The following is a 26,915-nucleotide window of genomic DNA, read 5'->3' as shown; positions in this document are numbered from 1 at the left end:
TGAAGGCCAAACTCGTAACTCAAATATTTTACCTCTGCGATCATATCGTAGAAACTTTTTATTTTCTTGTCACGATGATTTTCCACTTCACTCTGAAATTCTTTGAACTATTCAAATGTTTCAGATTTATGTTTCATCAAGTAGATATCCCCATATCTGCTCAAATCATCTCTGAAGGTCAGAAAATAATGATACCTGCTGCAAGCCTTAATATTCATCGGACCACATACATCAGTATGTATGATTTCCTACAAATCTGTTGCTTGCTTCATTGTTCCGGAGAACGGCATTTTAGTCATCTTGCCCATAAGGCATGGTTCGCAAGCATCAAGTGATTCATAATCAAGTGATTCCAAAAAGACCATCAGTATGGAGTTTCTTCATGCGCTTTACACCAATATGACTTTAAACGGCAGTGCCACAAATAAGTTGCACTATCATTATTAACTTTGCATCTTTTGGTTTCAATATTATGAACTTGTGTATCACTACGATCGAGATCCAACGAACTTGTTTCATTGGGTGTATGACCATATAAGGTTTTATTCATGTAAACAGAACAACAATTTATTCTCTTACTTAAATGAATAACCATATTGCAATAAACATGATCAAATCATATTCATGCTCAACGCGAACACCAAATAACACTTATTTAGGTTCAACACTAATCCCGAAATTATAGGGAGTGTGCGATGATGATCATATCAATTTTGGAACCACATCCAACACACATCGTCACTTCACCCTTAACTAGTCTCTGTTTATTCTGCAACTCCCGTTTCGAGTTACTAATCTTAGTAACCGAACTAGTATCAAATACTGAGGGATTGCTATAAACACTAGTAAAGTACACATCAATAACATGTATATCAAATATACTTATGTTCACTTTGCCATCCTTCTTATCCGCCAAATACTTGGGGCAGTTCTGCTTCCAGTGACCAGTCCCTTTGAAGTAGAAGCACTTAGTCTCAGGCTTAGGACCAGACTTGGGCTTCTTCACTTGAGCAGCAACTTGCTTGCTGTTCTTCTTGATGTTCCCCTTCTTCCCTTTGCCCTTTTCTTGAAACTAGTGGTCTTGTTAACCATCAACACTTGATGTTTTTCTTGATTTCTACCTTTGTCGATTTTAGCATCACGAAGAGCTTGGGAATTACTTTTGTCATCCCTTGCATATTATAGTTCATCACGAAGTTCTACTAACTTGGTGATGGTGACTAGAGAATTCTTGTCAATCACTATTTTATCTGGAAGATTAACTCCCACTTGATTCAAGCGATTGTAGTACCCAGACAATCTGAGCACATGCTCACTAGTTGAGCGATTCTCCTCCATCTTTTAGCTATAGAACTTGTTGGAGACTTCATATCTCTCAACTCGGGTATTTGCTTGAAATATTAACTTCAACTCCTGGAACATCTCATATGGTCCATGACGTTCAAAACGTCTTTGAAGTCCCGATTCTAAGCTGTTAAGCATGGTGCACTAAACTATCAAGTAGTCATCATATTGAGCTAGCCAAACGTTCATAACATTTGCATCTGCTCCTGCAATAGGCCTGTCACCTAGCGGTGCATCAAGGACATAATTCTTCTGTGCAGCAATGAGGATAAACCTCAGATCACGGATCCAATCCGCATCATTGCTACTAACATCTTTCAACACAATTTTCTCTAGGAACATATCAAAATAAACACAGGGAAGCAACAACGCGAGCTATTGATCTACAACATAATTTGCAAAATACTACCAGGACTAAGTTCATGATAAATTTAAGTTCAATTAATCATATTATTTAAGAACTCCCACTTAGATAGACATCCCTCTAATCCTCTAAGTGATCACGTGATCCAAATCAACTAAACCATAACCGATCATCACGTGAAATGGAGTAGCTTTCAATGGTGAACATCACTATGTTGATCATATCTACTATATGATTCACGCTCGACCTTTCGGTCTTCGTGTTCCGAGGGCATATCTGCATATGCTAGGCTCGTCAAGTTTAACCTGAGTATTTCGTGTGTGCAAAACTGTCTTGCACCCGTTGTAGATGGACGTAGAGCTTATCACACCCGATCATCACGTGGTGTCTGGGCACGACGAACTTTGGCAACGGTGCATACTCAAGGAGAACACTTCTTGATAATTTAGTGAGAGATCATCTTATAATGCTACCGTCAATCAAAGCAAGATAAGATGCATAAAAGATAAACATCACATGCAATCAATATAAGTGATATGATATGGCCATCATCATCTTGTGCTTATGATCTCCATCTCCGAAGCACCGTCATGATCACCATCGTCACCGGCGCGACACCTTGATCTCCATCGTAGCGTCGTTGTCGTCTCGCCAATCTTATGCTTCCACGACTATCGCTACCGCTTAATGATAAAGTAAAGCATTACAGCGCGATTGCATTGCATACAATAAAGCGACAACCATATGGCTCCTCCGAGTTGCCGATAACTCAGTTACAAAACATGATCATCTCATACAATAAAATTTAGCATCATGTCTTGACCATATCACATCACAACATGCCCTGTAAAAACAAGTTAGACGTCCTCTACTTTGTTTGTTGCAAGTTTTACGTGGCTGCTACGGGCTTAAGTAAGAACCAATCTTACCTACGCATCAAAACCACAATGATAGTTTGTCAAGTTGATGCCATTTTAACCTTCGCAAGGACCGGGCGTAGCCACACTCGGTTCAACTAAAGTTGGAGAAACTGACACCCCCAGCCACCTGTGTGCAAAGCACGGCGGTAAAACCAGTCTCGCGTAAGCGTACGCGTAATGTCGGTCCAAAGTATGACATGCTGGTAGGCAGTATGACTTATATCGCCCACAACTCACTTGTGTTCTACTCGTGCATATAACATCAAACCATAAAACCTAGGCTCTGATACCACTGTTGGGGAACGTAGTAATTTCAAAAAAATTCTACGCACACGCAAGATCATGGTGATGCATAGGAACGAGAGGGGAGAGTGTTGTCTACGTACCCTCGTAGACCGAAGCGGAAGCGTTGACACAACGTAGAGGAAGTAGTCGTACGTCTTCCCGATCCGACCGATCCAAGCACCATTACTCCGGCACCTCCGAGTTTTTAGCACACGTACAGCTCGATGACGCTCCCCGGGCTCCGATCCAGCAAAGCTTCGGGGTTGAGTTCCTCAGCACAACGGCGTGGTGACGATGATGATGTTCTACCGACGCAGAGCTTCGCCTAAGCACTACAACGATATGATCGAGGTGGTATATGGTGGAGGGGGGCACCGCACAGGGCTAAGGAACGATCATGAGGATCAACTTGTGTGTTCTAGGGTGCCCCCCTGCCCCCGTATATAAAGGAGCAAGGGGGAGGCCGGCCGGCCCTATGGGGCGCGCCAAAGGGAGGGGGAGTCCTCCTCCTAGTGGGAGTAGGACTCCCCTTTCCTAGTCCAACTAGGAAACAAGAGGGGGGGGGAAGAGAGGGAGAGGGAGAGGGAAAGAGGGGCCGCGCCCCCCTCCCTAGTCCAATTCGGACTCCCCATGAGGGGGGGGCGCCACCTCCTGGGCTGCTGCCCTCTCTCTCCCCTCAGGCCCAATAAGGCCCATTACTTCCCCGGGGGGTTCCGGTAACCCCTTTGGCACTCCGGTTTTATCCGAAATCACCCGGAACACTTCCGGTGTCCGAATATAGTCGTCCAATATATCGATTTTTATGTCTCGACCATTTCGAGACTCCTCGTCATGTCCGTGATCACATCCGGGACTCCGAACTAACTTCGGTACATCAAAATGCATAAACTCATAATAACTGTCATCGTAACGTTAAGCGTGCGGACCCTACGGTTCGAGAACAATGTAGACATGACTGAGACAAATCTCCGGTCAATAACCAACAGCGGGACCTGGATGCCCATATTGGCTCCTACATATTCTACGAAGATCTTTATCGGTCAGACCGCATAACAACATACGTTGTTCCCTTTGTCATCGGTATGTTACTTGCCCGAAGATTCGATCGTTGGTATCCAATACCTAGTTCAATCTCGTTACCTGCAAGTATCTTTACTCGTTCCGTAATACATCATCTCGCAACTAACTCATTAGTTGTAATTCTTGCAAGGCTTATGTGATGTGCATTAGCGAGAGGGCCCAGAGATACCTCTCCGACAATCGGAGTGACAAATCCTATTCTCGAAATACGCCAACCCAACATCTACCTTTGGAGACACCTGTAGAGCTCCTTTATAATCACCCAGTTACGTGGTGACGTTTGGTAGCACACAAAGTGTCCCTCCGGCAAACGGGAGTTGCATAATCTCATAGTCATAGGAACATGTATAAGTCATGAAGAAAGCAATAGCAACATACTAAACGATCGGGTGCTAAGCTAATGGAATGGGTCATGTCAATCAAATCATTCAACTAATGATGTGATCCCGTTAATCAAATAACAACTCTTTGTCCATGGTTAGGAAACATAACCATCTTTGATTAACGAGCTAGTCAAGTAGAGGCATACTAGTGACACTCTGTTTGTCTATGTATTCACACATGTATTATATTTCCGGTTAATACAATTCTAGCATGAATAATAAACATTTATCATGATATAAGGAAATAAATAATAACTTTATTATTGCCTCTAGGGCATATTTCCTTCAACTACTGCCCCGGGGCTCCACTAAACTGCGAGGAGATAAGTCATTATGTTTCATGGCTTGAGGATCTTAATACTGTCAAGACCAATTTTTTTCCTGAACTTAGAAACGTTAGTACTCAAAACGTGCGACCAATGGTGATCATATTGAACTACGGTCACATCTATAATCGAAAGATGGTAAGATTTTAAATATTTGTCCTTAATTAGTGCATCTTTTGCATACATTATTTTTGAAGCTAAACTTTCATTGCTTAGTATATTAATTACTATACGATGTTCTTCAACAGGGACTTCCGATGACAGTTGTGCCTCAGTGGATCGAGACAAAAGGTCGCATGTCAATGGTTAGCTTACGACCAAGATTTCCTACATTGCACATGAGTGCATTCCGGATTTCTGAAAGCGAAGAATGCTTAATAGTGAAAGATTGGAGCAAAATTGTTAACGATCGCAGAGAAGTACTAGGGGGCAGCAAGGAGAAGCGCAACCCAAAATTAGGAGACAGATTCATCTGCATGCTCCAGTATGATGAATCAGGAGAGCTATACATGTTCTATGCTATTCTACCTGAGAGGGAGCAGCAGGATCAGTAGCTACTAGTTCATGCTCTTAATTAGTACTTGTCTCATATCCGTGTCCTGAACTTCGATGTTGGTGATGATTATGTTGAACTTGATGATATCTTTGCTTCTGTTACAAAGTGAATGTTTCCTCTTTAAGCTAGCCAGCGTTGATGATGATTAGATAGCTAGCGGTAATGACTATGATGATTAAATAGTGGTAATTAGACGACTATGATGATTTTTAGCTAGCTAGAGTTTATTTATTTATTAATATGCGATGATGATGATGATGATGATGATGATGACGACTACAACTCATTATAACGTAAAACAATCCTAAATTAAATTGATAACACAAATTTAATTGAAAAATACAAAATAAAACAAAAACCCACAACTATTTAGTACTAGTTGGTGTTACCAACCGGTACTAAAGGGCTCCCGGCCCCCGGAGCTGGCTCGTGCCACGTGGTTTCCCTTTAGCACCGGTTCGTGCTGAACCGGTACTAAGGGGGGGGGGGCTTTAGTGCCGGTTCCTAAACCGGCACTAAAGGGCCTTACGAACCGGTGCTATTGCCCGGTTCTGCACTAGTGGCGTCATTGTCTCCAAGATTACTTTCCCACAGTAATCCACACATAGTAGCATCATTGTTGGATACCGGTTAGTGTTTACAAGTGCTTGCTTTCCCGGACTTTGCATGTTGACAGAAATGTTAATATACATTAATTTTAGCATTTTACTTTTAGGAACTTTCTAATATATTCATAGAGGACATGTTTAGAGCAATATAATATGATAAGGTGAAACCAAAGGAGGTGCACAAATGCACAAGCATTGAGGTATTTATAGAAGCTGGATGCAATATTTTATAGTTTGTACTAAGCACCTCAATGCTTGTGTATTTGTGCACCTCCTTTGGTTTATAGAAGCTGGAGGTGCACAAATACACAAGCATTGGTGCACAAATCTTGCATTCGGTCGAAGAATATGATGTTTCCCCTTTTTATGGGAAAATGAAGGAATAAGACAAGAAAATAATATAACATAGTCTGCTATTTGTGCACCAATACCTCTTCTCTTTTTAAATAAAAGGTACACAAGGATAAATTTTCCTTAATTCTATGAGGCTCTCTCATCATATATATGAAGTAAATTAATTGCTTAAAATAGGTATCAGGTGAATGAGCAATAAGCAAAATTTATTTTCAATGTTGTAAATGCATCGTATACCACCATAAAATAATATATTTTCTTATCTAGAGAGAAAATATGAGTATACACTTTATTTCATATTATATTATTTGATGTTTTACATCTAATTTCTGATAAGACATGCATATTAAACCCATATGATCATAAGACAAGGCAGAACAATATATTATATTATACAGTTTGGGACTTCTAAATTTCGTTACTCCTGGTAAATTAAATATCATCTGAAAAATGTGTCACATATTTTAGATAGCTACATATTTTATACTATATGACAACTTGCAATAGCAGCGTACACAACTAGCCCGTCCGAATGCACGGGTTGACGGCTAGTTAATTAATTAATTTAGCAAATTGTTCAAAGGCTTCCAGCAGTTTACATACATGCATTCTTGGAGAAGCACGCAAGAAAATATGACAACAAATATAACACCACAAATCCATCTTTCTCAGTTGGCCTGCCCTCCCCCAAAGAACAAATCACCCCCACTAGTACTATCGAAGGCATACATAAAAGGATATCCTTCAGATTGTCATATCGAAAGGAAATAGCAGACATGAATTCAGGGTTTACATATACCATACTGCTTTAATTTATACTTGAGCGGCGATTATGTCTGTCTCACACTATTATAACCATAAGCACACACACACACACACACACACACACACACACACACACACACACACACACACACACACTTTAGCTAGGAAGTGTGGAGCTTGTTTATTGAACGAGTAGCATGCATGCAGAATAAAGGTTGCAGCCGTAGGGATAGAGCTTCAAGAGACCAGCGTCGGTTGCAGCTAGCTAGTACTCCTACTCAGGAGCTAGCTAGCGTAACTCAAGGTGTTGATTTATAAGATTGAAGATGTCTTGAGATCCTGAGATCCTGACATGGCCTCCAGAATAGGCGCAGATGTGCGTAAGGGCCCCAAGAGCCAACCGGTGGCGATGAGCCTATATGCAGACTCCGTGAGGTGGATACCGTCCCAGTTGATGTGCGTGGCAGGGTTAGTGCATGCGCTCACGCCAGGTAATCCGCAAGCCGCAGTCATGTTGTAGTTATACGGCCCACCTGCACCACAGCATACGTCGAGCCCCGACGAAGCACTAAACCCTGCGACGTCCCTGAATCAGCAACTACAAAAAATTGTGTTTGTCATTCAATCATCTTTTGTAGCTTACCGTATCTTGTTGGTTCCTTGAGAAACTCTATCACTGGCGTGTAGTAGTCACCATACACGATCTTGGCCGTGGGGTACTTGATCCGGAGCCGATACACGGCCGCCACCAGCAGTCTGTTGTGGTACCGTGCTAGAGCATTGTATTTTATCAGGCACCCCCGGCGGTCGTAGTGCGTCTTGTTTGGGCTGGCGTACAAGGTCAGGACGATGGGAATGCACCCCATTGGCGGTTGCCCAGGCACCACCACGTACCTGCCTCCCTCCTTAACTAGTTGCTGCATGCAAAACAAAACAACAAAGGCAAGCATTTCGCTTAGGCTTAATTAGCGAGCTTGGTGTGAGAAAATTAAACCAAGCAGCAAGTTAATTAATTTTGTAAGGTCTTCCAGGCTCGGGACAAAACAATTGGTCATACCTCAACGCCTTCTGAGATGGCTTGTACGACGTCTCGCACGTATACCAAGCCAAAGGTTTTGCCGGAGGCCATGATGAAGGTGTAGTCGTTCCCTCCGAACTCTCCCATAAAGAAGAGGGATCCCCTGAAATAGTCTCTGCAACCTGAAGATCGATAAAACATAATTTAATTGCCAATTTTTCATTCAATCCAGACTACATCATGCATGAAATATAAACATATAACTGAGTGGAGTTGTTACCTTGTGGTGTTGAGCACAAGGTGGGCTTGAGGCTCTGGAACCAGTCGAGCTGCACGCTCAAGGAGCTGTTGAAAGGGGGCACACTCGTGATGTTCTTCTCGTGGAAGTAGGCTAGGTCGAGTGCCGTAGCGCCGACGATAGCGAAATTTGCTCCATGGGTGAAATTATTTTCTTCACCGAGAATCGGGGGGACGAAAGGGAGCCCGAACTCGTCGGCTGCCAAGTTGATTGTTTAATCATAAGTCCAGACATAGTAGATACTGCCTTCTATCTATAGCATACTCTCGAACAAAAACTGAAAGCTAGCTAAGTCCAGACAAAGGACAGAAAAGCATAAGTATAAATACCAATAAAGTCCATGATGATGCGGCCATTGGAGGCTCGGCCGGTGGGGTGACCGAAGAAGGTCTCCCCGTAGGGGAGGTTGCTGAACGGGATGACCGGAAACACAGGCGCAGCAAGCTTGACAAAGTTGCCGGTGTCGGCATACGAGTCGCCGAAGCTGAAGATGGAATGGATCAAGCGAGGACCAGGGTTGGCCTGACCGCAATGCATGCTGGCCAGGAGAGGGAGGAGGAGGAAGACTATATGCCTTAGGGCTGAGTGATGCCCCATAGTTGTGGTGCACTGTTTGAATTGGTGGGCAAGCTGTGCTTCTTCTATGTGGCGGATATGCTGAGGTATATATATACGAGAAATACCTGTGTGCACTCGGGCCCAGTCCTCAGATAACTTCAATGGTAGGGGATCAGTGTGACATCAGTGAGATCGAGAAATGGTGGGGATCAATGGTAGTCGTAGCTCATTAGGATTCTGGAAGAGACATATAAGACAAAACGCACGACTCAATCAACGTACTTTAAGATCAACAGTGGATTCCTATATATATCCTGATTGTCTATATATAGTACAGAGTGTTACTTATAGAAATGTACTGTGGGCACTGGTTTCTAAAAGCTGAAAGCACTGAGCTGATATAATTGGAATGGCAGTGTTGAGTCTTACATGCGTCAGCTGAAGACTCAGTCCACACAATAGTGCTAGCTTAGCTATTCTGTTTATTTACATTTTCAAACTGCATACTTTGATAGCAACATCACATTCACGTGTAACATGCCCTCATTCATGCGTAGCTCACAATTCTTTGCATTGATTATAACAGACAAGAAAATATTCTGCGATCATAATATAGCCAATAACGGCTCGTTTCGTACATCCATCACATTCTTGTTCCATACAGCCATCATGCGTCTTACGTCACACGGCTTACGTCACGTGCCTTACGACACGTGTGATACTTTATTATATTATTTTTATGAGAACGTCACCAAAATATGGTCTACACAATCGGTCATTCCATACAGCTGTCACGCGTCTTATGTCAGGCGGCTTACGTTCTTATGTCACGTGTGATACTTTATTATATTTTTTTGATAGCTTAACATATATGCCATGTGGCACCTGTGATACTATTTATGTGTGTGAGCTTACACACAATCCAATGTTCAGAGAAATGTACCGGCCCCTAAAACTAATCGGGAAGGAAACTATACTACTGAGTAGATAGGCATCCTGTCTGCGGCCCTGCCCATCTTCGCCGCCGTCTCCTCCGGTTGTGGCTCTCCATATCCACCATGGCATGCCGACCAGTGCGTAACTATTAGTTGTGGCTCTAGGCTAGACATTTGTTGCTTATAGTGTCTGGGGTATGTACATAGCTATACCTAACAATAAAGTGAGATGATATTTTTAGTTTAGTCCATAATGAAAATTTTCATATAACTCACTAAAGCTGATTCTCACGAGCTTGACTGTGATGCTCACAAGCTTGGCCGAAAAAAAATCAGGATAGGTTAATTAAAAAGACGGAGGTGCGTGCAGGCAACGTGGCTGCTACTAGTGGCACGCTACCGCCCGCAGCTCGAGGCAAGAACTCCGACAGCATGCTCAGGTGTGTTAAGAAAAAAATAGTTATTTCCTCGGCCCAAGACCCCGGAGCAGTAATCATATATTTCCTCTGTCCCAAAATAAGTGTCTCAAGTTTATACTAAAGTCAGTGCAAGGTTGTACTAAGATAAAGACAATTATTTTGGGATGGAAGAAGTATATTATAATTAGTTTTAGCTACTTCCCGGGCCCAAGGTCCAGGCCAGGCAGCATAGCAGCAATCCATTGCTTATAAAGTTCCTTAAATAATCCCACCTTGCTCCTTAGATTGAATTTCATCAGTTTACATGCGTATGTGAGTTTCTATCTAATCAACAAGCTGCCATGGAAAGCAATAACGAGATGGTGAGGCTTGATGCCTAAAGTGGAATTATACTATAAGAAAACGAAGGAGAGGGCGGAATGAAGAATTAAGGGCATGTACAATGATGCTATCTTAGGAGTGCCATATAAGATAAACGATGAGATGGAGGAGAGATAACTCATAAGAAAAGGCTTGTCTTCTCTTATTTAAGAGAAGAAAATAGATGATCTATTAGCACAATATGTCTCACCATGTTTTTAGGAATAGTTATTCAGGGCCGGTGGGCAAAATCCGGGGCCCTGTGCGAAACTAAAAGATGAGGCCCTATCTCATTAAAAAAAATCTAAGGATCAACAGACTAATTATCGAATGACACCGGCGGTGCTTCTTTTCTAACCACGCCATGTCTGTCAATAAGTGCATGTGTTAATGTTTGGCAATTAGACGAACCATCTAACTCACCTAGTTTCGGGTCCTGTCCAGTTGAACTGCTACACTGTGAGTGTGGATCTTTGGCCGAGGAGGTAAGAACCGATCTCTAACAAAGACACAAAGCACCAAAAGTTAATTGGGAAAGTAGAAATTAGGAGTAAGAACCGAAATTAATCGAAAAGTAGGACTCGCAAAGCACATGGAGGCTGGAGTCGGTCACCAATCGATCCGACGAGTCTAAAATTTGGAAGAGGAAACGAACAAGAAGGCAATAATGGCAGCAGCCTGAATCCGATCGGTGAGGTGAAGGCCATCCGTTTCCTGCAGGGTTTGGTTTGGTGTTGCGTGATCGGCTGATCGCCCAGACGCCCGGATCGCTGACGCCCGACGGCCTGACGCGACTGCAGGGTTTGGTTTGGTGTAGCCTGATCGCTCGGTCTTCGACGGCCCGACACCGACGCGACGGCAGTTATGGACGTTTTTTTTAGAAATACTAGGCCTACATACAAAATTATGGGCCCTGTGCGGGCCGCACGTTTGGGACAACTATGGGGCCAGCCCTATAGTTGTTACTGAAGATAAGGCTAAGAGATGACCCATTGTAGACATTTTTTTGTCATCTCTAAATTACATGTAAGACTTAAGATAAGACTATCTTATCAACCATTGTACATGCCCTAAGGTGTGTGGGCAAAGCCAGCAAAACTAAAAACGAAGGAAAGGCAGAAAGAAGAATTAAGGTGTGTGGTCGGGTTGGCCAATTAAAAATTAAACTGAATTTCAGGGTGGCCGAAAGGTTAGATTTAAAGAAAAAGAAAAGTTTTTTTGAACAATAAAGAAAAGGAATGTAGTGCACATGAAATGGGAGGGGCGTTTTGGCTACCGGGTCCAGTTGATCCTGATATCTGTGTTGTTTAGATGAGCTTTGGGATTTGTGCTATGCATTATCGATTTGCTATATGGGACAGAAACGGGCAGGATCGTTTTTTTTGGGGGGGGCGGGGGGGGCGGGCGGGTGTGCGTTGATGTCTGTTTGCGGATAGGCATTTTGTACGAGATGCACAATGTTTGTCTGTTTTGTACAGTTGGTCATATGGACCTACAAGTCAGGGCATGCAATTGAATGCGTCCCCATCTACCGGGGGCGCTTGGGGGGTTGTGATGGTTCGCCCATAGACCTTCTCCGTGAACTTAACTCACTCGTCAAATGAATTAGGACACTTGGCATCTAACAATAACTAGCGAACCCCGGGCGGCGGCACGCCGCGCCTGTCAATAGGTGGTATTGTATGTATTGGAATATCTTGTATGTACACTCTTTTCATCACATGACAATTAAAGGAAAAAAACCTGCATTGTAACCATCCCACAAGGCAATTAAAGAGAAAAGTTTTGCATTCATAACTATCTTACAGATGGCATACAGCTTAGATGGAAAGAAGAGAAAGGAAACTAACACGGCAGGAACTTGCACATTGGGAAGACACACAATACCAGAAGAGTTCAAACGTGAGTACAAATGGCATTGGAGCTTGAAATCAAATCATCATGGTATACCCCCCGTGGGGTTAGGACCAATAATGAAATGAACCAAGATATACACTACTGTGTAGACATCAAGCATATGCATCATACTTGTTCCCAGATCGAACAACCTACCTCTCATGTTTGGCCTCCTCCTAAGGTTGTCTCGTCTTTAGTCCTAATACTTCCTTACATCTAGCATGCAAACAATAACTCATGAGCTTCTCAAGACGGAGTCCCAAATCAGCGACCTCTATATTTTGTTTTCCTTCTTCACCCAAAACGCCTTAGCTCGGGAAAATTTACAGAAGGAACAAAAATCCTGGTTGGGAGTCATATAGCGCTTTGTTATTAGCACTTTGTATCTCCAAAAAAACAGAAGATGTAATATAAGAACCTCATCTATCATCTTTAAATCGTCGAAAATTTACATGAATGTGAAATTTAAAAGACATTCTCGTTTTGGATTGCCCATGCAATTTGTAACTGCGGTTGTGGTAATAGACACAAAAGATCGGATATATTCAAGGATCTTAACTGAACGGAAGTACTTTAGTCGTGCTAAAGCTACAACTATGCTGCAGTATGTGGCTATGTGCTTGTGGCATTTTCGTAGATGCAACAAAGTGGTTATTATTACATAGCAAAATGGTCAGATTTCCTTGAAAATTGTTGAAACCTATATCAAAGCAAAATAATTGGCGAACACTACCTATTTCCCTCGCTATAATTGTGACGTGAGCACGCACATGACAGTAGTACTACATACCGACCAATCCAAATACTCAAAGAATACCAACCAAAGGTATTCACCAGATAATGCCATGACCATATTTATGCTACTTACTAAAAGTGCCTAAAATGAATATATCAAATTTTACTCTCTTTTTCCAATATTTGATAGACAACTTCTATTGTTCGCATCCTTTTGATCTAGTTTTTTAGTTCACACATTGAATCCCCCAAATATAAAGCATAAATATTATCAATGATTTATGAAACAGGTTTTCCTCCGAAATTTATTATTTCAATCAAAACAACTTGCAGTTCTGCCTTCTCCAATTGGTTAATGTAATTATAAACTTATAATTTATAAACAGTTTTAAGTTGAAAGAAATTAACTTCTTGCCTAGAGATGAATGCGTACACTGCTCTCAAATCCAAATTGTAATGAAGAGGCTTTTTGCAACATGAGCTACATCTGTTAGTCCAGTATTTATTCAGGCATGCATTTCCCTTTGCTGCTTTTATTGGGTTCTTGGTGATGTAAATCTTTGTAGAAATAGATTTAGTTTATCAGGGTTTCTTATTATGGCTGTAGTCCTACTGCATAGCCTCTAAGTGAATTATTCAAACAAAATTTAGGTGTGTTTGCGTGATTGCGTCCCTATGATTTTTGATTTTGCATTTGCTTGCTTATTATTAGGTCTGTGTACCTTGCAAGCTCGCATGAGACTATACGTTCACGAACTTGTCTCACTGCCATCTCAGCCTGTCCTGTCCTTTCCTTTTTTCAGGATCAAATATAGCAGCTCTCTTTGCTGCTAGGAACATGATCATGACTATATTTACTGAAGCACTCGCGCAATTGCCATCAATTGAAGATATGCGATGTAGCTTGTCGTTCGATCACCCAAGACAAAAAACAGAGTTATAAATTTCTCATACCGTTTTAGCCATTAAAATACTAATGCAGGCATATTTTTCTAGTCACGAAAATACATGAGCTACTCAGATAAAGATTCAAAAGCCTCTCACTCTTAATATATTTTGCATATATAGAAATATCTTCCGGTCCATATCGTCCTCCAACCAGGCTCGAACAGTACGATGGGTCTAGAACCTCTCACTCTGAATATATTTTCCATATATAGAAATATCTTCCGGTCCATATCTTCCTCCAACCAGGCTCGAACAGTACGATGGGTCTACAAAATACTTTTAAACAGACCAAGTACAACACACATTAAATAATGTAACTACAAAGAGCCTCAATTAAAATTAACTTGCTTTTTTAAGGGATTAAATTTGTCTTGCTGAAAGTGTAAACAGCTAGCATTAAAAAAGATGATTCGTGCTAGTACTACTGTTCTTATGTTTTCTTTTGTCTTGTGTGGTCTATAATTTTTTTTTGAGAAAATTGCAGAGCCATCATTTGTAATCTTAGAGACGCTGTGTGGCATGGTTGTTACATGCACCTAGCGATTTGTATCTCTATCTCTGTCTCTCTTTCTTGGCCATCCAAGCGAGCATGCACGTACAACCTGCAGGCGAGCCCGCGCGTACAATCTGGGGTAGACCTAGCAATTATGCAGAGCCGTGCGTGTGCGCACAATCAGGAGTAGACCTAGCAATTAGGCAGGTCCATGCAAGCGAGCACTCACGTACAACCTGGAGTAGCCCTAGCAATTACGCACCCGCATGCAGAACCCATGCAACCAACCACACAAGCTAAGCTCTAAGTCCTAAAGGCATCTCCAGCCGCGCCCCCAAGACGTCCTCCCCAGACGTTTTTTTTGCGCCGGCGCCGAAAAATCGGCCCAGTCGCGCCCCAGGAACCCGATTTTTACCGGCCTGAGCCGAAAACAGCGCCCGCGGACCCAAGCCGAACCCGGCGCGTTGGGACGCCCGGGGGCGTCGAGCGAACTTTTTTGACGCAAAAAAGCCGCGGGCCCGCCACGTCAGCAACACGGCTCTCTTCTCGGCCCTTCGTCGTCCTCATCGCCTCGTTTCCCGTGGCGAATCAATGCCAAAGCTGCCGCGCTGCCGCGCCGGTCAGCCTGCGCCATTAATGCCTCACGGCGGCGCAATGAAGGCCGGATGACGCGCGTCCCTCGCTCTCCCTCGCCCGCCACGCGTACACACGGCGGGCACGCGTACGGGCGGCGCCTCGGCCTATATAAGACGTGCCCCAGTGAGGTCGGTGATCTCACACTCTCTCGACGCCGTCGTTCCCCCTCTCCTCTCTCTCGCCGTCTCCAGTTCATCACCCATGGCCGAGCGCTTCCCAGGCGACGGCACGGCGGCGAACGGCTTCGGCCGCCGCCATCTTCACGAGGACGAGACTCGCCTCCTTTACAAGGCCGAGTACCCGGGCCCTCCGACAGGCTCAACGCCGCCTGCCGGCGTCGGTGGTGGGGCGTGTCCGGGCGCACGTTGGAGGCCGTCCTCGAGTACATCGAGGACGGCAACACGCCACGCCTCGAGTACCCCGCTCCCCCGTCTTTCTCACGCCGCCGGGGAAGCTCCTGGACCCCGAGGCGCATGGAGACCGGGGGTCCTCCTCCTCGTCCGGCGGCTCGCCCTGCCTCCGCCCCGTCAAGCCGGAGCCCCAGGGCACGCCGGTCAGCGCGCGCACCCGCAGCTCCGTCGTCCGCATCGGCGCCAACACCTCCCCACCCACCGGCCGCTTCGTCCTCGTCGAGCCCAAGCCGGAGCCCGGCCTCCCCGCGGAGTACGAGGAGATAGCCCGGCGCGGCTTCTTCGACGAGGACGCCCTGCGGTGGGCGCGGGACGACTACCTCCGCGACGAGATGGTCCGGCAGCGTCGGGTCCTGGAGGAGATCGCCGCCCGCAAGCGTGGATGCGAGGACGAGCACGGCGTCGTGGTCCTCGACAGCGACGACGCCGCCGCTTCCGGACCGTCCAACCCGCCGCGCCAACCGGGGGAGGGATGCAGTAGGGACGACGGAGGCGTAGGCGGGGGCGGCGACGGCGACCACGATGACGACGACGGCGGCGGCGGTGACTACACGCGGTTCTACAGCCTCCTCGGCATGTAGGACCGCGTGGGCGGGCGGCAAGGGAGACGGAGGGGGTAGCCCGCGGTAGTTTTTTTTTCTTTTTTAAAAAAATATGTTTAAGTTTGAACGACCTCACCGATGTTTGCGTTAAATTTAAATCATGTTTGCGCTGTTTTTGATTTTTTTGACTAACCATGGGCGCCGCGACTGAGGCATCACGCCCCCAGTGCGTGGTTTAGCGCCGATGCGTCCTAGGGGATGATTTTTTGCCCCTCCTGAGAGGCCAACGGCTGGAGATGCCGTAACGCCCTTGGCCAATCAAAAACACAGCGCCTCTCCCGCTAAACCATGGGGCACACCAACGTAATTTAATTTATGTAGAGCTGCTCGGCCCCACGTGCACAGCGTGCATACACGGAAGAAAAGAACGGGCGAGAAGCAAGTATAAATACCAGAACCAGAAACGGACGAACAATTAACCGGTAGAAAAAGTAGAACGCTGCGCAGACCGACCCGTCTCGCAGAAAGGGACGCCTGCAGAAACAGAACACAGTAGGGATATGAGTAATATCCAACAACAATCAACAAAAAATAAAAAAAGAGCCACAAACCAATAGTGGAATCAACAGGTCGCTTGCCCAACTGAATCTCTTCCCTCCGCCGCCTACAAGACCCACCAAGAGCAGAGCCCAACGACAAAGAAGGAGACGCTGAAAAATCAAAGGAACAAAGCAGTCAACACACAGAAAAACTCCACAACAAACAAACGGGAAATCAAAAACTAAACAAACCAGATCGTGGCACAAGATCCGGCATGCATCCAGAGCTCGAAGACCGCACACAGCGACCACCCCGACGGGACGACCAATCATCAGAAGCCAAAGTGTCATCCGATCCGTACGTGCTGGCCGACCCGACACACCAGGCAAAACAGCGGGACGAAACCACGACGCCGTCGAACAACGGCCCTCCGGAACCTGACGGCGCGGACCATTACGATCGAAAGAAGAGCCCACCACGGAGTTAAAATACGCGGGAGCAACGAAGACCTACTTGGATAACATGGCAGGAAGAACGGCTTATTTATAGCCCCGCAACGTGCGTGCGAATATCTAGATTGCACCACGAAAGCGGCAAACGCCTTAAGCGGCACCGATCAAAAAGCACTCGAAGGCTCTACATCGAACAATGGAAGCGGCACCGCTCTCCCAGGGCACAGCGACACCGTGTACGCTAACGGAAGCCACCACATGTCAACGAAGGAGGACGGGCAGCCCAAAAAAGAAAAGAGGCCCGAACACGTGGACAACCACAGTATAAACGCCTAGAAGAGCAAGTCAATGGGCCAGGCTGGCCCACGCGCGCTCAATATTATCGCTGGCTGCACCAACAGAGTAGATACGTACGTTGAGAAAATTTTCATCCACAACGTAGGGCCACTAGGTAAATTTACACGCCAGTATCCCAAATTAATACACGCGTCACCAATCAACACGCTGAGAAGTTGCTTTCACCCAAGTGGGTAAACGTGAGCGCAAAAACATCCCTGAATATAGAGGCTTGGGTATTCCTCAATTGTACTGCACGTTACCAAACCACACTGCCAAGAGACAATAAATTAGAATTATGCCCACAATTTGGCCTAGTTCATCCAGCCAAGACCTGGTGGAGTCATAATCAGATTGTTTTCTCAGCACACACTCGATTTATAATAGCTAAAAGTTACATAATGGTTTTGCATACAAACGACCAGGTCTTTAAACAGGTGTGCATTCGGGTATTAACTGCGCTCAACCCTACATAGGTTCAGGGTGTCTATCATAGATTATAGAAGATCCTTACACTAATATTACACGGAAGCGAAAGCACAAATTCCTGAGGTGGAAGGAATAGTCCGGCCTGCTGTTTTCTATGCTGAAGAACGCCTCCCCAAACAAAATGATGAAGCTCATCTTCATCTTCACTGTAGAATTGTATTGAATAATTGTTGATGCAATATTGTGCCGGTACAAGAAGCATATATAAGAGCCAAGCCGCACCTGAACTAGCCTTATTACAAACCGAGTAGGAGTCTTAATCCTAATACAAGTTGTATTCTAACAACCCCCGCAGTGTCAACGGTAGGCTCGACGTCGTTGAGACTGAAACGACTGTCTTGAAACGGAGTAGTAGCCAGGCCTTTAGTAAAGATATCAGCGAACTGAGCAGAAGTAGGCACGTGGAGAACGCGAACTTGACCGAGAGCCACCTTCTCTCGAACAAAATGAATGCCGATCCCAATATGCTTAGTGCGACGGTGTTGAACCAGATTCCCTGACATGTAGACAGCTGAAATATTATCACAGTAAACAATGCTAGCTTGCTCAATAGGACGGTGCAGCTCCAACATCAACTGGCGCAACCAAACCGTATCAGCAACCGCATGATCCACAACGCGGTAATCAGCTTCAGCAGACGAGCAGGACACCGTAACCTGCCTTTTTGAAGACTAAAAAACCAATTTGTTACCAAGAAAAACACAAAATCCGGATGTGGACCTACGAGTATCTGGACAACCAACCCAGTCTACATCAGAGTAAGCTGTCAAGGAGGTGGGAGAGGATTGGTTGATATGAAGACCTAAGTCTAGTGTGCCTTTGAGCTACCGAAGAATACGTTTGACATGATTGTAGTGTGGACAACAAAAGAAATTTCAGGACGAGTGAGAGTGAGATACTGAAGTGCACTGATAAGACTACGATAAAGAGAAGGATCAGAGAAAGGATCACCGTCGGCAGAGAGTTTGGAACCTGTATCAACAGGGGTATGGGAAGTTTGACAATCAAGCATACCAGCACGAGAAAGAAGATCCAGAGTGTTCTGACGTTGAGACAAGAAAAGACCAGAGGAGTCACAGGTAACAGCAATACCTAAGAAGTGATGAAGAAGACCTAAATCTGTCATAGAGAATTCATGACGAAGAAGAGAGATAATATGATCTAAAAATTATTGTGAGGAAGCTGTGAGGATAATATCATCAACATATAAAAGAAGGTAAGCAGTGTTGGTGTTGTGATGAAAGGTGAAGAGTGAAGTGTCAGAACGGGAAGGGGTAGGAACCAGGCACGTGGTGCTTGTTTAAGACCATAAAGAGATTTTTGAAGAAGACAAATATGATTAGGATAGGAGGAATGTTCGAAGCAAAGAGGTTGTTGATAATAGACTGTTTCTTGAAGAGAGCCAGGAAGAAGAGACGGTGATGCTAAGGACAGTGTGAATAGTGCTGGGCTTGACAACTGGAGAGAAAGTCTCATCATAATCGATGCTGTGTTGCTGAAAGTAACCACGACATACACATCGAGCCTTATAACGTGCAAGACTCCCATCAGAATTAAATTTATGGCGGAAAACCCATTTGCCCGAAATGATATTTGTATTGGAAGGACGAGGAACTAACTGCCATGTGTTGTTCTGCAGAAGGGCATCATATTCATCTTTCATAGCTGCGGCCCAATTAGGATCCAGGAGAGCTGATTTGTAAGATTTGGGGTAGAGAGGAAGGAGATAGAGATGCATGAAGATTGAGACGATCTTTTGCAGGTAAATGAAACCTGGACTTGGCACGTGTGCGCATGGTATGATCGTTAGTAGGAGATGGAACGGGAATAGCATGAGCAGGAGGGGTGGGGGAAGATGTGGTGGACGCGTCCGGCGCAGTGAAGGAAGCGGACGCGTGAGATGGCGGTGAAGACTGTGGCGGCAGGAGGTCTGCCGCGACAGAGTGTAATGTGTTTTCCTCTACCAGAACAGAGGTGATGACAGAAGTGGTCGCGGAAGGATCCACTACCACGGCAAAGGATTCGGCTGGTTTCGCTGGATAGGTCGGCGGGTGAAATAAGTGAAGATGATTGTGACGAGAGGGACTAGTGGACGACGAGGGTGAGTTGGGATCTAATTGTCGACGCTCGAAAAAGGAAAAAATGTTTTCAGCGAATGTTACATGACGAGACACATGAACACGACCACTAACAAGATCTAGACAACGATAACCCTTGTGCTCGTCAGAAAAACCTAGATGGACACACGGGCTAGAGCGCGGGAATGTTGTTTAGGAGAAGTAGAGTAGGAGTTTCGGAAACAAACACAACCGAAGACGTGAATATCGGAGTAATTTGGATGAGAGGGAAATAAAGATAAGTAATGAGTAGTTTGTGGGTTAACTTTGGATGGACGAATATTGAGTAGATATGTGGCCATGTGGAGGGCCTCAGCCCAGAACTTCGGAGGCAGAGACGATTGAACAAGCAGAGTGCGAATGATGTCATTAAGAGTACGAAGAGAATGCTCGGCTTTGCCGTTTTGAGGGCAGGTATAAGGACAGGAGAAACACAAAAGAATTCCATATTGTAGAAAGAAATTTCGATTTTTAAAGTTGTCAAATTCACGACCATTATCACATTGTATGAATCTTATAGGGAGGAAAAAGTGGACCGAGACATAGCGCTAAAAGTTAAGAAATATTTTTTTTTGAGTGTGAACGACAGTGGGAGAGGCTCCCACTGACTTTTGTATTAATCACAAAGGAACAGTTACATAAGTGTTACAATGGGTTTTTAGTGCCCCCCCGGCCATGTAGGCGAAAAATTACAGCACTAAAGTCCCAAGCCTACAATGTAGCTAGACAGGAAAGGATGAAGCTCCTCTCTGCAATTGTGGACTAGGAGTTCCAAAAGATTTTTGAACCTAGTCAACCATGAACCGAAAGAATGTGGGATCCCTCTGAAGTGTTCATTGTTTCTCTCCATGCATAAACTCCAGGCGGCTAACAGGAAAATGTCCATGAAGAGAGGTTGCCGCCAATTTCCTTTGCCGCCATGAAGCAAAGCGATCCTATTGTCCAACATCGGCCAAACCATGGCAACCTTGCTCCAGCATTGTTGGCTAAAAGGGCATATAAAGAACAAGTGCACAACATTTTCCTCAGGGGGGTTTTGGCAGAACATGCAGCCATAGTTGTTCCCCGTGATGGCGAAGTGCCTGGGCTTGAGCATGTTTCTGGTGTTCAAGCGATCCACAAGCAGCAACCATCCAAACATTTTAAACTTGATCGGGCTTTTGGCCTTCCAAAGCCATCTGAAAGCATCATCAGCCACAATCTCTTTAAAGCAGTGGTTATAAAACTTCTTAGATGAAAAGAACCAAAGCGTGCACTCCCAAATGTCATAGCAGTCGTCGACCAACCGCACGTGCATCGAACCTTGCTGGATCTCCCTGATCTCTTCTCTAGCCTGGGCTGAAAGAGGTAGATGAAAAATCATGGTTGGGTCCGTAGCAGCAAGAACCTTTGCAATCGAATCATCCTCATTCAGGCAGAAAGAGAAAGCCCTCGGGTATATGTCCATGAGGGGGGCATCTCGATCACTGGCAAACCAGGCATCTTTCCAAAACAAAGAGGCAGAACCATCTCCTGGGGTGACTTTGGTAATCCCACGAAAAACATCGTTGAGTTGCATTACATCCCTCCACCAGAAAGAGCCCACCGGGTCGACAACATGCGGGATTTTGTTCCTGTAGTATGCCTCCCAGATCAAATCCACCCAAAGGACATCTTCACGGTTGTAGAATTTGAATAGATGCTTCAGGAGGAGGGCCACATTCTGGGTCTTGATATCGATGACTCCAAGGCCACCATTCCGTTTTGGGCGACAGACTAGCTCCCAGGCCGCAAGAGAGTTATTTTTGACCCCATCATTAGAGTTTTTTGCCCAAAGACAGTACCTGCGCAATTTGTCCAGATGCTCAACCACATTCGGGTGCAATTTGGTCGTGCACATTGCATAAATAAGCATCGACGTCACAACAGAATTGACCAAAGTCAGCTTAGCTCCAGACATTAGAGACAATGCTGTGGACATCTTCCTTTCCACTCCATGCACCAGCCGCATGAGTTCAAGCAAACTTGGCCTTGTCATTCCCATGGGGAGGCCGAGGTAAGTGAACGGTAGGGAACCAACAGAGCAACCAAACACTCCTGCCAACTCAGCAGCACGTTGATGATCAGTATTAATGGGAATGAGAGTGGATTTGTAAAAATTGATTTTTAAACCTACCGAGGCAGCGTAGTCTTCAAGGATAGTTTTCATACAGGCAGCTTGTTCGAGGCATGCTTGCATTACCAAAATAGTGTCATCCGCGTACTACACTACCGGAAAATCACCAACATTGTTCCATGGAAAAGGTAGGTCAACGAGGCCGCTAGCAAAAGCATCATTGATCGCTTCTTGTAGGAGGTCTGCAGCAAGGACAAAATTAATGGCAAGAGGGGGTCACCTTGTCGCACCCCACACTTGCATTGAAATTTCCTGCCAGGAACTCCATTAAGGAGAACCGAAGAAACACCAGAGCCAAATATCGTTTCCATCCAACCCATCCACCTGTCATCAAAACCCATGTGTTTCATGATCTCTAACATGGGAGCATGCTCAATTGTGTCAAATGCTTTAGCAAAATCAAGCTTGAGAAGAATAATCTCCCGCGCCGAGGTATGGCATTGATGTATGTATTCAAAGGTCCACACCAGGCAATCTTGGATGGTTCTCCCTTTAATGAAACCGTACTGGTTCTTATGAACAATTTTGAGGATGAATTTCTGCAGACGGTTGGCCAGAATTTTTGTGATAATTTTCAGACAACAGTTTAGCAGAGTCATTGGTTTGTAATCGTTAGCATTTTCTGGAGAAGAAATCTTGGGAATCAAAGTGATGTATCCCTCACTAATGCTGGTGATATCGAGCTTCCCATCATGAAAGTCATTGCACATCCTGTAGAAGTCCTCTTTGATAATCTGCCTACAACTCTTAAGAAAGCAGCCATTAAAACCATCAGGGCCAGGAGCCCTGTCACTGGGCATTTCCTAATTACAGCATCAATCTCCTCAGTAGAGAAGGGGGCCGATAATTGATCCAGGCCATCAATTCGACGGATAATTCTAGAGAGATCAAAACGCACACTAGTGGGTTTGGAAGAACCCAAGCGCTCCTTATAGGTTTTATACAACACCCCCTCCTTGCCAACATGGTCATTGATTTCCACTTCATCATCACGTAGTGTGGCAATAGAGTTGTGCCTATATCTCTCAGTCGTTAGAGATTGGAAGAGTTTGGTGTTTTCATCAGCAAATCTGAAATACCTGATCGTACATCTTTTCCTCCAGTATTCATTCTGGTACTTGAGCAGCGTATTCAGGTGATGTTTTAAAATTCGCCTGAAATTTGACTCCTGGATAAAGAGAGATCTCTTGTCTTCAAGATTATCCAGCATAACTAGAGACTCATTGCTGTTCTGGATCATTATTTTCAGCTTTGAGATGCCCCGGCTCCATCTTTTGAGATCATATCTCAGCATTTTGAGTTTTTTGCATATGCGAGCAGCAGAATTTGGGGCATGGCATGACTTGGACCAGGAAGCAGCAACCACATCAGAAAACCCCTCGTGGTTAACCCAGAAATTCTCAAAACGAAACAGTTTGGATTTTGGGATTTTAGATTCGATAGCCACTACACATGAGATATGATCAGATACATGTTTGCTCAACGGTAGGATCATCGTATTTGGGAAGGAGGTGGTCCATCTAGACGAGGAAAAGAACCGGTCAAGTTGTTCGAGCAAAGGATCGTCCTGCATATTGCTCCAGGTGTACGACCTGCCTTTCACTGGGAGTTCCATCAAGGACTGCGCTCGAATGATTTCATTAAACAACAGCATATCAGCAGCATCACCACCTGGTTTGTTCTATTAGTCGTGGAACGAATGAAATTAAAATCACCCAGAATGACCCAGTTTTCATCATTGGGTATATTGAGATCAAACAACCAAGTAGTGAAATCCACCCGTCGCTGACCAGAGCAAGGGCCATAAACATTGACAAGATTCCAAGATTCACTTGACTGAGTGGCAACAAAAGAAACACCCACAACAAAGAATCAACATGCCATGGCGTGCCCACAAACACAGAACTATTCCAGATTGTAATAATGCCACCCGAGGCACCCACAGAGGGAGAAAACACAAACTTATCGAAGCACTTGGGGCAAAAAGTTTTAATAAAGGCTAAATCAAAAGATTCACGCTTAGTTACCTGGATACATAGCACAGAACAACCACTAGTATCAATAGCATTCCTAAGAGCCAAAAGTTTACTATCAGAGTTGATGCCTCTGATATTCCACGACAACACATTCCATGATTTATTCATTGCCGAGGGAGAGCTCAGTTTCCAGCATCAGAAGACGAATGCTGGCCATCCACCAGCTTCTTAGGAGATAGAGCTTCCTGCGCAATCCCGCAGCGGCTACCCATCTGTTGAATTTCCTCAATCGAAGTGGGAGGTGGACATGGACCAGCCTTAACCTGCACAGGAGCAGCAGCCATGGAGACAACAGTGACAAGAGGAGTCACACGAGGCTTCACCCTTGAATTGGAATGCTTGGCATCAGAGGCATGATTGACCTTGAACCCATCATACTTGTTTGATCTTGTGCATCTTCTGACCGCAGTGGTGTCGAGCGGCACCAAAACATTGCGGCAATGTGATGCGTTGAAGAGGGATGAAGAAGCAATCACCTGAAGAGCATTACCTGGGTTTGACAGAGGAATTGACTGAAGACCTGCAGCTTCAGATGCAAGATGTGAAACCGCCTTGAGACCAGGGGATCGAGCAGCTAGCTCCCAATCAGCACCGGTCGGCTCAGACCTGGCATCAGAAAACTCCCGCAACAGAGATTTGGGGATGATGGCAGCACCCAACCGAAAGACTGAGTGGAAAGCAACTGACAGGAGATCGGGTTCTGGAGCAGCACAAGCTAGCCACGCAGCAAAGACAGCATTCAGTTGATTTTGGATAAACTTGAATGGGTTCAGAGGGAGCATGACATTTGCGGACTGCTCAAAAGTGAGGGCCGGCGTGTATATGCGCTTGAGCATCCCACCCTTCCAAAGTAATAGCTCATGATCAACAGCCACGAAGAAGTTAACTGAATCTCCGTCTGCTCTGACAAAATCCAGACATGTAGTATGGTTTCCAAGAACAAATCCATCAGCAAGCGCTTCAACAGCCTGAAATTCCTCATCAAAAGACCACACATCAGACAAATTGTCCTAAATATTATGCTCAGGGTCCACAACATCCATCAGAGACGGCCCATCATATTGAAAGAAGGTTCTGAAACTGAACCCTGTGTACGGGGGGGGGGGACCACATGCCACATGCGCCATCCATTCTCCTGGAGTTGTTCTTGAGCAGGCTCGGGAGCATTCCAGGCAGCTTCATTCAGAGCAGCTTGTGTAGCCATCTCATCAATTCTTGCCTGCTGCATGACACTGTAGTATGGGAGTTCGTATGGATGAGGTGAGGCATTCAGAAGGGGAGGAACATCCTCATTGCCAGCTAAGCCTGGGATAGTTTTTCTGTCATTAAGCACATAAACTGGAACTGACCAAGAGCGAGCAAGACCCGGCAGCAATCCAACTCTGGTGACCAAGAGACTATGGGGAACCTCCGCAACATCCTTTATATGACATTTTACCAAAACACTGGCTTTGTTGTGACCTGGGCGCGTCCAGACAAGAAGTTTACCAAAATTAGAGATAGCCTTATGAATATAATGCTCAGTCTGATAATCCATAGGGAATGCAAGTAACATGATCCATACCTCATATTCAAAAGCAGGCATTTGCATATCAATACTTTCATCAGGAGGGACTAGGGAAAAATTAGAATCCTCAGTCAAGGCGTGAGGCCCTTCCCTAATCGCGGCATCTCTACTCTCCATATCGGCAAACACCACGCAACCAATGCCCAACGGGTAAATGAAATCATCCACCAAGTCATACTCTAAATCAACAGTGATAATACGACAGACCTCGGCAAGACAGAACTCCTTTTGATGGTCAGGGACTGGAGGGTTGACTGAGACAATGGCGTACCTATCATGGTTGAGAGGAGGATCATCCACCACCATGACATGGCGCTGAACTCGATGAGCAGGGCCACGATTGAAGGTCGATCTGACCAGAGCGAAGGCGAAAGGGCACGCCGGGAAGTTCGCCATAGCTCGAGATGCCAGAGCGCGAGCAGGCGCAGGGAGAAAGATCGCCGGCGAGGGGCAGAGGGTTTGCGTGTGTGGTGGCGATGGGAGCAAGGGTGCACAGAGGGTTTGCCTGGATGATGGCCATGAAGGCCGAGGTGGTGAGCTCGAGGAAGACGTTGGCTCACCCGATTGGTGTTTCTGGCAGGCGGAATTGACTACTCCCTGACCAGGGAGGCGTATCGTCAAGCAATGGGAGGTGGCCACATCCGATGAGTGTGGGATTTTATGTTTCTGTTTCCAAACCTAGTGTGAACGTGTATCCCGAGCAACACGGGCCATACCAACAACCATAGAGTTTCCAACGGCAGCCAAATCCGATTTACCCTGAGGTAAAATCTGCTCAGATTGTGTTACGTGAGGTCTTTTTTGTGCCCAAACCCAATGAGGTGAATTATTGCAGAGACTGGGCTTACGGGCCTCGTGACCCAGGCGATGACAAAAATTGCATCGACAAAGGCCAGGACAGAACTTGGCCTTGTGATCACTCACGGAACAAGCATTGCAGAAATAAACAATAGGCCTAGGGCCCACCTTGCATGGCACATGCTTAGGAGA

The 26,915-nt window shown here is 45.3% G+C and overlaps 2 protein-coding genes across 2 annotated transcripts; both read right to left on the bottom strand.

Moving 5' to 3' along the window:
• Window positions 1–6,905: 6,905 nt before the first annotated feature.
• Window positions 6,906–9,096, bottom strand: LOC125515920 (GDSL esterase/lipase At5g45910-like). Its single transcript, XM_048681405.1, has 5 exons — window positions 8,631–9,096; window positions 8,284–8,499; window positions 8,043–8,185; window positions 7,629–7,902; window positions 6,906–7,560 (listed from the first exon to the last, which is right to left on the bottom strand). The coding sequence occupies exons 1-5, from the start codon at window positions 8,896–8,898 to the stop codon at window positions 7,298–7,300; spliced, it is 1,164 nt and encodes a 387-aa protein (XP_048537362.1). The 5' UTR covers window positions 8,899–9,096; the 3' UTR covers window positions 6,906–7,297.
• A 7,093-nt stretch (window positions 9,097–16,189) lies between these two features.
• On the bottom strand, window positions 16,190–17,270 carry LOC125517657. Its single transcript, XM_048682866.1, has 3 exons — window positions 17,025–17,270; window positions 16,845–16,943; window positions 16,190–16,767 (listed from the first exon to the last, which is right to left on the bottom strand). Exons 1-3 carry the CDS (start codon window positions 17,121–17,123, stop codon window positions 16,552–16,554), a joined length of 414 nt encoding a protein of 137 aa, XP_048538823.1. The 5' UTR covers window positions 17,124–17,270; the 3' UTR covers window positions 16,190–16,551.
• Between the last annotated feature and the right edge of the window lie 9,645 nt (window positions 17,271–26,915).

The sequence above is a fragment of the Triticum urartu genome, chromosome 6, assembly GCF_003073215.2.
Source record: "Triticum urartu cultivar G1812 chromosome 6, Tu2.1, whole genome shotgun sequence".
Classification (NCBI taxonomy): Eukaryota; Viridiplantae; Streptophyta; class Magnoliopsida; order Poales; family Poaceae; genus Triticum; species Triticum urartu.
Note: the sequence above shows the minus strand (reverse complement) of the source record. Positions and strands in the feature narration are given on the sequence as shown.